The following is a 13,883-nucleotide window of genomic DNA, read 5'->3' on the forward strand; positions in this document are numbered from 1 at the left end:
AAAATTATTTGCTAGTCTGCACAGTCAGCCCAGAAGTTCACACTGGTATTGGATCAGTACTCTGTAACGGCCGATACCCAACACTTGGTATCTGAATCATATTAGGAATGAAAAAAATGGTATCAGAACATCAATCATTTCTTTAATTAATTTAGAACCTGAGAGATGAAGAATGAGCTGCTCATGTTAAAAAGTATGAACTTTCCATAAGTGCAAACATCTTAAATACAAATAAAAAATTACTAAATACAGGAAAACCACACAGCCTCACTTTTCCTCTGGGTCAATTCTCAGGATCAGCAGAGGACAATGAAAGACTAGTGATTTCTTTAAACACACAAAAGCAAACAGAAAAGTTCTGTAGGTAAAGAAATGTAATTTTATTTTGCAACAAAGTGAAAGTCATTTCAGTAGCTGGACACAACACTGATTTTTATCACATTTTAGTACTGTTAAAAAGCTGAGACAGTAACCCTTTTTACAAGCACACATTCTGATTGTCTTTCTGTGCAGGCATCATGAGGGAAAACAGTGAAATTGACAAGCAGTTCAGCAGAAGACATTTCTTTTACACCCAGGTTTGCCTATTAAAGTTTTCAAATCAGCTGTGCAGATTCTCAAGTTTTCATAAACTGTTCCAGAGATTTTTAATTAGCTGTAAACTGGACCCCTCTTAAAGTAAGATATTTATTGCAGATAACCTCACTTCACATAAATATTTAATTTAAACATTTGTGTTTTAAAAGTTTCATTTGGTGAAATTTCCCTTTAGCTTATTCATTACTTGGCAAATAAATGATCTTTCAAGTTCAGTGTCACATACGAAGTTTCTACAAACACAAACACTGGTTATATAGGGTGCTGGACTGTTCACCATCAGGTATGACATCATTAATAAAATAAAACATCACACACCAGGACCAAGGGCCTCATGGAGCTGCAGGGCACCCTGGGAAATATTTACATAAACGATGACTGTGAGCTCTAGTTTTGAGTAGCTCTGAGTGGCTCTCCATTAATAGCACTCAGTACATTTACATGCAGATAGAAGTGAAATTATCAGGTTAATCTGACTGAAACAGGACTTTCAAAATGCATGTGAACATGCTAGTCCAACTGAAATCACACTGACGGGAATTTCTGGAAGATAGATTTAAGGCCGGCTCAGACTGCATGATTTTTTTGGTTGTTCACGATGGCACCATGTCTGACTACGCCACTAAAATCCTGACCTGTCTTGGCTGACTGCCTGGCAACACTGCAAGAGTGATCCTAAACACTCTGGGTATGCTGACATCACCACGGTCTCCGCAGCTGTGTGCGAGTTTACAGGTCGCCAGTGGGGGCGGGGCAAAGAGAGTAAATCATAGCTAAGACAGAAACAAACAAGAAACAGTTTTGGACTCATCCCAGTGTATAGAGAGGCGGGCGATATTGACCGGATGTCCTCCAAATCAAACTTGAGTTGTGTGATAAAGTCAAGAAACTTGGTGTATGTTCTCATAAATCTCCAGAGAGAGAAAAGTGGGGACTTTTAGTCACTCGTAAATTATGACAGAAAGATAATGCATCAGGATCCACATCGTTGACATCCAGTCAGGGCATGTTAGTCTTGTCCAATCGTGCGGCGTCTATTTAGTAGGTCTAGGCGATATGGCCTTAATATCATAGCATGGCATTATTCTTGCACTTTACAGTAAATGTAATATATCACGATATTACAAAATTAAAAAGAAATAGTACATTTAAATCCATCTTCAGGTCTTACAACCCTCTCCTCCTTCTGAAACAAACCTTTGATAGCATACTGAATGCGTGTCTGAGCATAAGATCAAGGGAAATGTTTTCTCTGTGTTTCCTAATGTGGGCATTTACAATAAAAGCATTTCAGAAAAATAACAACTATGGACTTTTATTGTGAAGAATTGGACACAAGTAGCATGTTTATGACTGATTTAGCTTAGCTTTGGCTATAGCGCCAGCGAGTTTCTGCAGCTACAGTTTAAAGCTACCTCTCTTTGACTCATCATGCATGTAAAAAACAAAGTTAAACAAACCTTTAAAAGGTTGTCTAAGCTGTTGTAAGACGAAATGCTGCAGTGCTGGGCTCAAGACAAACTGAGACCAGCCAAAGCAGCATGCAGCTTGTGTGTTAAAGCCCCATGCGGCTGTCTCTGTCGGCGAGCACATTGGCTATGCAGCGTTTTTGGCAGAAATCTTACCGGTGATGGTACTGTTAACGGTTTACAGCCTGCCACTACAAAAGCGTTTGTCATTCTTGACGCTCAGAATCTGGGCCGAGGTTTGACTATGATCAGCGACGTTTCAGTCAGGCCAAAATCTGGCTGAATTCGTGCAGTCTGAGTCAGCCTTAACATTGGAGATTTATTTACTCTTGCACTGAAACTCCTCAGTTGGCCTAGACTGGACGAGGCGGTCTAGGCATGCTCCACTTTATCCAAGCCGGACTTTTGCCTGGAAACAGATGACCTCAATACTAAGCTATAGCACGAGTTGTGTTGTCATTCACCCATGGATATCACCGTAAGCTAAAGGGATGGCACGCACTGCATTTTTGCCAAAAGTAAAGAGTATGCACCGAATTTACGGAGCTGTAAAATCTGTCCATGTTTTCACAGTTAGACAACTAGTTTACCGCTAGAAGGTCCACAGCAACTAGCTGAAAAGGGCACATCACCATCACCAGGTGTACATGCTCCCATAAAGAAATATATTGATGTGCTTGTGTAGTGGGACAAGGACAGTAGTTCAGTTCATTTGCCTTATCCAGCTTGTCTTTATGCATGTAAACGTACTGACTGACTACCATATCACATGTGTACTGTAACTATGTACCATACAGTTTAAGGGTGACTTGTGCTATATCACGATATACAGCAGATCAGAACAGTAGGCTGACATACAGACAGGTCTAATATGAACGACCTGATATTCAGTAGCAGGAATAACAACCCTCATCTGGAGGTGACTGGATGTTGTAACAACAATAGGATAAGTCAGCAGGAAGCTACAGCAACAAAACAAAAAAAAACTGAACAAACAAAACTTAGAATATCTCCTTAGAAAGCAGACTGAGGCTGGTTATCAGTACGAGATTAACTAGTAAATATTTGAGCAAGAAAGTTATGACTTAGAGTGGATCAGGGGAGCACAGCAGAAGGGTAGGGGGTTTGTAACGATGTAACTCAAATCACTTATCACTAGGGTTAAAGCAGCGGGGCAAAAAACTGGAGCTAAGAGTTCTATACAAAAGTAACTTTCTGCTAGTAGTTGTTCCCTCCTTTGCTAACTGCCTCCTACTCTCAGTCTGTCTCTGTCACTCTGGCTCTCACGCTCAGTTACTCTCTTTCTAACCTATTTTCATGCTTTCCCATCAAGCCTTGCAGATCCTGGTCTCAGTCACAAACTTGTTCTCAAAGTGGTGGATGGTGAAACATGCATCTGCAGAGCGCTTCTGGATGCCTCCACCTGACAAACACAAAGAAACACAAAAACATTAGTCTCAGGTAGTTAGTGAACACATTTCTTCAAGAAGTGGAACCAAAATAGGGATTTGCCAGGAAGAAAATATCTGAATATTATTATTTTTCTCTTCTGTGAAACCTATCCACACAGACTCAGTGCTGTGATTGCAGCCAAAGGTGCAATTTAAAGGGGGTGAATATTTATGCTTTTACTTATTTTACCTTAAATATTTTTTATTCAATTGACATTACTCTGTAGAAATCTGTTTTCACTTTGACATTTAAGAGGTCACTTATTTAAAAAGCCTGAATTGGGGACCTCTGTGCTGTTATGGTGTAGCAAGTGTCATAAATCTGGTTGAAAATGAGAATAGTTTTGTTTAATATAATAATTTCAGTTTTAATTTCATCTGTTTTTAGTAAATCCACACCTGGCAGGCTTGAGCGGCGTTGCATCCTGTACGTCTCCTTTCCATCACAGAGGCGGCGGATGTAGAAGCCCAGAGGTTTGATGTCATTAATACGCTCTGTCACCACCAGGTCCTCATGCACCAGGTAGCTGCGGTAAGAGCCAGACTGGAAGACAAAGAAAATACATTTTTAATATGTAGAAAACTATGTTTAAAACTTTCTTAGCGAACAGGACTGCAATAAAATGTGAAGTAGAAATAACACGGTTTTAATAAATGACTCATCTCTAAACTTCTGCTTTAGTGAAACTTTCAAAAAATGGCCTGTGAAATCTGCTGACTGAACAACCACCCACCAACCACCAAATGCTGGACATAAAGTGGAGGTGGAGAACTCAGTGAAAAAATATGCTTAAAACCAACTTTCAGTGCCTAACTACGGTTTGTGACGAATATTCAAACTTACCTTTCATGGCCACATTGCCAACTAAACCCCCCCCCCCCCCCCCCAACCATCCTGCTTTGACTACAGATTTTATGAAGGACTCTAATAACAACCAGTGCTAGGGATATTCAAATGTAACTTGCTATGATACAGGATTACCGCCACAAGTCACTGGTTTGTCTTTTAGATGCTGAGTAAAGAACTTTTGCATCACCAAAATTTAAAATCATAGTCCACCTTTGAATGTGTGTCATTCGACAGCCCCTTTTACAGCTCATGATCTATAACTGCAGCCTAACGACAGTCATAGCTATCATACAATCTTTACAGCTCTTAAATACGGTCACATATAATGATGAACAGGGCAGAGGCCTACAGTAGTAGACAAAGCCATTTAAATAAAAACAAAACAATATGGGCTCTGAAATTTGCATTTTATCTTGATACTGATTTTGCCTTTTTCAGTTTTCAGTTTCAGCCACCCCAGCATGACCGCCTGCCACTCCTAATGATGGCACAGAATGATTTATTTATTTAACTTATGTACATAATTTATATATTTTATTTCAAAAGAAGGTGTCTGCTGCACATTACACAGTTCCGGTCAATGTCTCTGCTACGCTTGCGTGTCTGTAGAGTTCTTGTCTCTGACACAGACATATTGACACATATCCTTTTGTGGTTTTTCTCTGACACAACTCCAGACCATGAAATTTGTCTGAGCTTCTAACAGAGGCTTTCCCTTTATTAAGCCATAATCTAGTGGCTTATATTTTTCTGATAACATTTACAATATCAAGACAGCTTCTGTCCACCCACGACTTCTAATATTTAAACACAGGAGTAGAGCATGGTGGAAAAATAGTGTGAAATGGATGGTGTATGATACGATTGTGTGGTATCCATTTCTGAATGCTGTCAAATCTCCCCCAAATTATTCTGGGGTATACGGAATTACCCCTAGATGTTTAAAACCTATGTTATACAAGCACTTGCCAACGTGCACATGCAAGCACAGCGAACAGAGCGCTCGTCTCTGTAGGCGCTTCATTCAATCCTTTACCAAAAGACAATTGCAGGGGTGACGAAGTGGGAGATAAAGAGATGAATGGTTGTTTTGAAAATGTAACAGGTAAGCAGATTTATGTCAGGACAGAGGATCAAACAATCCTTCTAAATAAAATTAGCCTGACAACATAAGCCAGGATTTTATTGATCATGTCTAAAGCATCTTCACACACGGGCAGTGGTGCTTCTGGAGGATAATGACAAATATTCTAACAGCACTTATTACAAACATGCATTCATTACACAGTACGTCTTCATGACTGTATTTAAAGCAACAACGTGTCTATTTTTTAATATCCGGGGATACGGTATTATTGTATTACTGCCCATTTCTAGTTTCCACTAGATGTGGGAGGAAAAAAACTACTCTTAGATGCATCGTGATGTGGAGGTGGAAGATTCTGAATCGATTTATAAAAGTCCAGTGATCAATATTAGATAAAAATTTAAAGATTAATGCAGTGGAATAGCAGGAACAAAAAAGGAGGAACTCTGACATGCAGCACGTCACAGCAAGATTAAGATTTCTAGTTCATCTGTGAAAAAGGAAATGTTTATGTTTATAATTTCAGATATGTTACAAGGAAAGGATGCTGCTAGCTTTGGTCCAGTGCAATTGTAAATTTCCAATTTACAAACATTTTCCATTAGAGGATAGTGGAAATTTGATTCATCTCCTTTTTTTCTAAACACAAATGTAATGTTTTCATTATGTTTGACATAGTGAGAACAACAGAAATGTAAAAAAAAAAAGGTGTATCAAAATGCATCAATAATCAATTAAGAATCAAAACATAGTCCTTTGAATTGTAATCAAATTGAATCGTGAGGTGCCTAAAGATTCCCACCTCTAGTGTCCACCAATAGATCCATCTGAAAACACATTTGACTCTTCCCAATAGAGATGTAATGATATATAATCTTATCATATCAAGCACAGGGACAAGACTACACTTTGCACTTTGCCAATAAAGTTGTCAAAATGTTTGATACTTTGGTACTTTTATGATACCACATGCTTTGAATGACATACTATCCATTATTTTTTAAGAAAAACAAACATACAAGTCACATTTTCAATCCAAAACTCCTTATCAATCTGACTGCTCATCAACACTTTTGGAAAGAGAAACAACACTCTGTTTTTACAGGTGGTAAAAGACAAGTAGATTGTGAGTTATAAAGTTAAAAAGTTCATAATTCAACCTGTTTTTTATATTTTATTTCGCTAAGAAAGCAAGCATCAGTCCTCACATCAGTATCTATTAGGGGTGTAGTGGATCACTGAGGTCTAGGTTTGGTTTGTACCCCAGTTTTGGGGTCCTGGTATGGTTCGGTTCATCAATAGAAAAGGGACACAAGGTCTCTAATTTATAATTCCAGGTTTCTCTCTCCCATCATTGGTATTCTTTAAACAAAAAATTAGTGCAGCTTATACTTTGTTCCATCTAATGTTATCCAGAACTATCAGAGACAGCTGGTACAACCTGTGATGTATTAAACATGAACGCAAATGCAAAATAAAATGAAAACATAACATAACAGGAGTGTAAATGCTCTCCATTTTCTTGCTAGTTTACCTATCTCACCACCAATAAGTGCAGACACAACTGTAGGTTTTTCTTCAGTGCTCAGCATTTGGAGAGAAACAGAAACTATGCAGATGCTTTGGTGATTGTATTTGCAACTGAAGAGAAGTGGAATATGCTAAATTTGTCCCATAACAGATTACTTTTACAGAAATGTAAATATGTAATAAATACATTGTATTGCAGAACTACTGCATTCTAATTTCATTGCAATGGATTGCCTTTTAAAATGATTCCCTTAACACTTCAAACAATGGCCATAAAACAATGAAAGAACAATCATGAGCAACAAATTCTGCAGGATATTACTCTGTTGGATTACTACAAAGGTACTAATATCCTACTAGGTGATATGGGTTGGACATTTTGAAGCTACATATTTCACACAAGGCAGATTTGCACAGGATTACAGTACAGACAATCACTGAATCATAAATCCCTGGATTTGCATGGGTAATACTTGGTCTTTAATATCAGCGTTTTTGCACAAGCTTAGTGAGAGTGCTGTGTATTTATATTCGTTCTTTGTTATTCAGTCTGTTTGAATGGCAGATGCATCTGAGATCATGAGGACTTACCATCAGCTGTGAGAAGAGGTCAATGAGGTCCTGAGGGGGCAGCACCACCGAGGTGTTCAGAGGAATCACAAAACAGGTCCTCAGAGTCAGGTCGAGGTATGCTGTCAGCTTCTGCGCTCACACAAACACGCAAAGTCATCAGGATGGAATTTAAACTGCAGTACTAAGAGTGCAGCTCACCAAGCTGCATGCAGAGCATTCAGTGTGAGAGTTACCCTGTTGAAGTCATGGAGGATGTAGGCGGGGTCTCCAGGTCTGAAGCGGGGAGGTGGGACACTGATGACGGCCATGCTATCAGAGATCTCGACTTCCTCCTCCACCTGGGGCAGATAATACGGCTGGCTCTCTCTAGCTCCGGCGGACACGTCGTTGAACTGCATCGCACCGTGATACAGCCTCTGCAGGACACGTGCAAAAGAGCATCATACGTCACTAAATGTGCATAAAGACAAATGAAGGTGGAAACACGCCTTGACATAGCTGACACAAAAAAAATGTCAAACATCCCCTAACATTTTCAGTTTAACAAACTGAAACAGAGTAAGTGACAACAACATGGGTATGTTTGGCTTAAGAGCTTTGCAGTAAGTTCATGAGAGGAAACTAATCAGCCTGCTTTCAGTCTCAGTTTTGGCCACCAGGGGGCATAAATAAATTCAGTGCTCTTTAAATGCCTTTGTTTCTGAAACTCTGGTTCTCTAGCTTTTTATCTTATTTTAAGTATATCATATATCTTTTACTGACAGAAAAACATCTTTGTCTTATCTCATCTTATTTGATCACTTGCAACAAATTTACCTGTTGTCATACCGATAATTATGAAATTATGAAAATGATTACTGATATTTGTCTCTGATGTGCATTCACGGTTAAAATGGGCTGTTAAAAAGTTTAAGAAATTCAGATTTTAGGTTACGAAATGTGATAAGACAAAAACCTGCAATTAAATAAAGCTAGGCTTTACCTACTAGAGCTGAATGTGTACAACTCCAACAAAGCTGAAAACGTAAAACCTTTAATGGTGTGTGTGCAGTGCATTCAGAAAGTATTCCATCTTTCCTCCTGTAACTTTGTCCCATCTCCACACAGGATCTCTGGAGCTCAGTCAGAGTGACTATCAGGTTCTTGGTCCCCTCTCTTACTAAGGTCTTTCACCCCTGATTGCTAAGTTTGGCCAGACAACCGGCTTTGGGAAGAGTCCTGGATTGGCCAGACTTCTTCAATGGGAGAATTATGGAGGTCACTGTGCTTTTGGGAACCTTCAGTGCAGCTGAACTTTTTTGTAGCCTTCCCCAGAACTGTGCCGTACAATAATCCAGTCTCTGAGCTCTGCAGGCAGTTATTTTGACCTCATGGCTTGGTTTTTACTCTGATATGCATTGCCAGCTGTGAGGCCTTCTATAGAGAGGTGTGTGCATTTCAAAATCATGTCCAATCAAATTAGTTTACTACAGGTGGACTCCAGTTAAGGTCTAAAAACATCTCAGCAAAGATCCAGAGAAAAGGAGGAACCTAAGCTAAATTTCAAGCATTTTTGCAAAGGGTCCGAATACTTGTGTCAATGTGATATTTCAGTTTTTTATTTTTAATTAATTTGCAATTTTAAAAAATCTGTTTTCACTTTGTCATTATGGAGTACTAAGTGTAAATTAAAAACAATTAAAACGTGTTTTTTTTTTCCTACTGTTGCATCAGGCTGCAACAAAACAAAATTCAAATAAGTGAAGGGGGTCTGAATACCTTCTGAAAGCACTATATGTATTAAACATTAGTACAAGCACTCACACTTTTCCATTTCAGCAAAAGCTGCAATACCAGTGTCAAATACTCTGATACAAGTCTCCCACTAAATCTTACTTATGTAATTACAAAAAACAAAACACACTGAATATAACTAAAGTAAAACTGCATTCAGGATCAATTATATTGTATCACTGGGTAGTATCTACTGATGAGCTGATGTGTTGGTCACTTTAAGATGGTAAAAACTGAGCTCATCTAGATTTAGATGATTGAGATTGAGACTGTCGAGTCATAACAGCGCCAGATGCTTAAGTCGGGCACATTTTAAGCAATACATTTTAGCAGCTGTAAAAAACTACAACAACAACTAATCATCATACAAATTTTGCCAAATACCAGATATCGACCCTGATATTTTGGTCAGGTCAACCCCTATTATGTTTGACAGGCAAATGCACCGAAGATAAAAACCAATACACTGTTTGTGTCTAAAGGTAATAAACCAAACCATAACAACAAGCTGGGAGGATTTAAGCAGTCTCATTTTGGGGGCTCTGGAATACAAATAAATTAGGATAAAAACATGTCTTCAAAGGGATGATTCTGCATAATTGATAAGTTAGAGGATAAATGTGTAGCTAGAGTATTATCTGTAAGGTAAGTGTTTAATCATTTACAGAGAACAAAAAATTATTCTTGTTCATCATTAACTTTTTTAAAGACGTTGCATTAGAAAAGATCACCTACAGACAGATTGTAGACCCTTCCAGTGACACCACAGCTAAATCTGAAATGACTGTGTGCCTTTTTTCTGAAGATGGAAGTGAGAATCAGCATTCTGGTTTTCCCCCACAGCAAGAGTGTCTCATTATCAGACAAAAGCAGCTTTAACAAATGTCTCCGAAGTTAAGTTGAACTTCCTCACTGCTCCCCCTACAAGTTTCTGCTCAATGTGATAAAGTTTTAAGAATAACATGTGAAAAAGATTAATAACAGTTATTGCAAAGACAGCTAATATAAGAGGTTCAAGAATGAGGACATCTCAGCATAGTTTGCAACTTCAAATATAAAAATTAGCTGTAAATTACATAGCTGGGATGCAGGTCCATGAAAAACTTAGACACTGAAAGACAGTGCCTCATTTAAATATTATTATTTAGCATCGTTTTTATGCCTTGACACTGTTCAGCTGTAGCTACAGATAAATGAGGACAACTATCATGTCAACCCGTTTTTTGTGACCTGGTCTTAGTTCTCCAGTAAGTCCCCTGATAGAACAAAACACATGAATCTTGTCCATCTTCTGATGACCTAGGAAAAGTATTGGATGTTTTACTCTTTAATTGATTTTATAAACCAGCCATGGTCAACATTAGTATTCACCCCCTTCAAGTCAGTATTTAGTGGATGCACCTCTGGCAGCAATCACAGCACTGAGTCTGTGTGGATAGGTCTCAATCAGGCTTGCACATCTGGCCACTGCAATTTTACTCCATTCTTCTTTGCAAAACTGCTCAAGCTCTGTCAGGTTGCATGAGAATCGGGCGTCAACAGCCCCTTTCAAATCCAGCCATAAATCTGCTGTTGGATTCAGGTCTGAGCTTTGACACAACCACGCCAGAATATTCACCTTGTTGTCTTTAAACCAGTTCTGTGTAGCTTTTGCTGTATGCTTCCAGTTATTGTCTAGTTGGAAAATAAATCTTGTCCAAAGCAGTCGTTTTCTCTCTCTTTTCCTATATTTTGCCTCCTTTATTTTACTCTCTACCTTTACAAGCCTTCTGGGGCTAGCTGCTAAGAAGCAACCCCACTTCATGATGCTGCCACCACCATGCTTCAAAGTGGGGACGGTGTGTTTGTGATGATGTGGTGTTTAGCGTCTGCCAAACATAGTGCCATGTCTGATGACCAAACAGTACCATTTTGGTTTCACCAAATCAAAGAACTTTCTTCCACTTGGCCATGGAGTTGCCTTGTGGCCAACTCTAGTCCAGATTTAGGGATTTTTTTTCCAACAGTAGCTTTCTCTTTACCACTCTCCCATAAAACTGTGACTGAAGAAGAACCCAGGCAACAGTTGTTGAATGCAGAGTCACTCCCATCTCAGCTGCTGAAGCTTGTAACCCTACTACAACTCAGAGTAGTTATCGGTGTCTCGGCGGCCTCTCTCACTAGTCTCCTTCTTGCACGGTGGCTCAGTTTGTGAGGACGGCCTGATCTAGGCAGATTAACAAAATGTGCAATTCTCCTTTCATTTCCTGATGAAGGATTGAACTGAACTCTGGGGGATGTTCAGTGCCTTGGAATTTTTTTTCATATCATACCCTGACTTCAACTTTTCAGTAACATTTTCTCAGAGTTACTTGGAGTGTTCTTTTGTCTTCATGGTGTAATGGTAGCCAGGAATACTGATTAACCAGTGACTGGAGCTTCCAGACACAGGTGTGCCTATACTACAATCACTTGAGACACATTCACTGACCCCCATTTCACTAACTGCAGGACCTCTGCTGAATTAGGTCAATTACTTTCAGAGATGGGGGTTATTTATGCAACCGTTTATTTTACCTTTAATATTTTTATTTAATTGACATTACTTTTTAAAAATCTGTTTTCATTTTGACATTAAGGATTTTCTTGTGTCCAAAGAAAAATTATATTGACCTATAGCTTTACAAAATCAGTGCAGGGGTAAAATGAGAATATCGTCTATGATGATATAGTCTATGTAGTTCTCATATACTGTAATAAGTTTCTTTTGACTTCATCTGTTTTGAGAACAAACGTTTCATACTCTTTCTGTAATGTATGACAGTTCACATTTTTATCAAATAACAAAATTGCCCAATACTGAGTGACTAGGACTTCCTCTGTGTCGTTACTGTATCAGACAGCTTTCAATACCTTTTCAATTTCACTAGAATTGTGTCACAATCTAGAAAAATCCTGGCATTGTGATAACCATTTTTCTACAGAAAAAAATCCAGACATCCTGAACATTGCACGATTTTTAACAATAGTGCCCAGCCCTAACACACAATTACCTTGGGAGTGAAATATCGATAGAGACATGCTCCCCCCACGATGAGCCCACTGAGGATGAAGGCGATGCCCAGCAGGGTGAGCAGACAGCGACCTGTGGAGCCCTCGTTGCCCACTGGAGCAGAGGCCAGCTCAGCATCCTAGAAAAACACATACGTGTATGCAATACAGTCAAATGCCACAGAGAAACACAATATCTCATGCACTGGATATCAACATTTAAATCATGAAGATTTGACTCAGCTATTTATAATCCCTCTGAGGCTTTGGCCTCTGCAGAAGAGCTGTTCAGAGGATGGGCGGTCCCACTGTTTGCTGCATCAGGTGCATCATGGCTCCCCATGCATTCAGCGAAAATCACTGCACATCTTTCAACACCAAAAATGTCTAAACACGTAAGGATGAATAAATAGCGAATCTGTAAAATATACATTTTAAATCCACGGTCAGGGACGCCTGCTTGCGGCCTGCTACTAGACAAAAAACGGACACCATCAGTCTTTGATAATGCACTAAAGCCCGTTAGCTCACCTTCACTGCAGCTGCACCCTCTTTGCCCAGCGCCTTCTGCGCCAGAGCCGAGTTAAAAGCGATCTTCACCATGCTGGAGAGGAAGCCTCAGCGATGGTTTCTTGTGCAAATTGAATAAGGGAAGACAGTCGGTGCTGGAGTGCAGGTCCCCGTTAACTGTCGGCAGCTCCGAGCTGTGACGCACTTTCCAGCCTCGGCTTTATCTAGCGCTTCCGGTGGCTGGAGAGGATTAAGATCAATTCCGGAAAAAGGAAGCCAAGTGTATATTTTAAGATACAGAGCACATATGAACAACTGGTACTCGGGAAAACGTCTTTTCTGCCTGTCAAAAAGTGACCACAGATATCATTTATTTCTTTGTTGGTGTCTTTAGGAGTGTATCTTTTTATTTGTTACGCTTTGGCGTCATCTAGTGGCCACAAGGGGAACTACAACAATTTTCTTAACAGAGAACAAGAACACGGTTTTACCTGCATTCCGAGCAGTTTTGAGATTTTAAGCTTCAAAGTTTGGTATGTAATATAGAAAAACTAGTAGGAAGGTACCAGTCTGATTTATTCATTAAATTGCCAGACGTCCTAAATAGTGTAAATCCTGGCTATAATACTTTTCCACAAGTTTTTGAGATTAAATGTTGTAAATGTCACGTTCAACCACCAGTAACTTGAGTGGCAGAGCTTAAGCACCTAAAAAAACAAAACAGGAAAATATTTCAGAAAAGAGAAGTCCACCCTGTTTGGGGCATATATTGCAATTTGTTAATAATGTACATATTCACCAATACTTCGCTTTTCTTGGACCATTGTATCTCTTATTTCATCATGCTAGTTTTTTCCTCTGGGAATTATGACACAGAAATTACTGAGTAAATTTTTATTTTATTTTCAAATGTAATGCTTTGCACCGATTTTTCCTAGAATAAAAACAGAGATTTTTCCCCAAAACATGCAATGCTTTAATCCCTTAAAACATTACAAATTTACATAAAAATG

The 13,883-nt window shown here is 39.1% G+C and overlaps 1 protein-coding gene across 1 annotated transcript; it reads right to left on the reverse strand.

The window, feature by feature from the left end:
• Nucleotides 1-359: 359 nt before the first annotated feature.
• On the reverse strand, nucleotides 360-13,237 carry LOC121516308 (integral membrane protein 2A-like). The gene is made up of 6 exons (XM_041797518.1): nucleotides 12,892-13,237; nucleotides 12,363-12,500; nucleotides 7,791-7,973; nucleotides 7,576-7,686; nucleotides 3,917-4,061; nucleotides 360-3,489 (listed from the first exon to the last, which is right to left on the reverse strand). Exons 1-6 carry the CDS (start codon nucleotides 12,961-12,963, stop codon nucleotides 3,395-3,397), a joined length of 744 nt encoding a protein of 247 aa, XP_041653452.1. The 5' UTR covers nucleotides 12,964-13,237; the 3' UTR covers nucleotides 360-3,394.
• Nucleotides 13,238-13,883: the final 646 nt, after the last annotated feature.

The sequence above is a fragment of the Cheilinus undulatus genome, linkage group 10 (genome assembly GCF_018320785.1).
Source record: "Cheilinus undulatus linkage group 10, ASM1832078v1, whole genome shotgun sequence".
In the NCBI taxonomy this organism is placed as follows: Eukaryota; Metazoa; Chordata; class Actinopteri; order Labriformes; family Labridae; genus Cheilinus; species Cheilinus undulatus.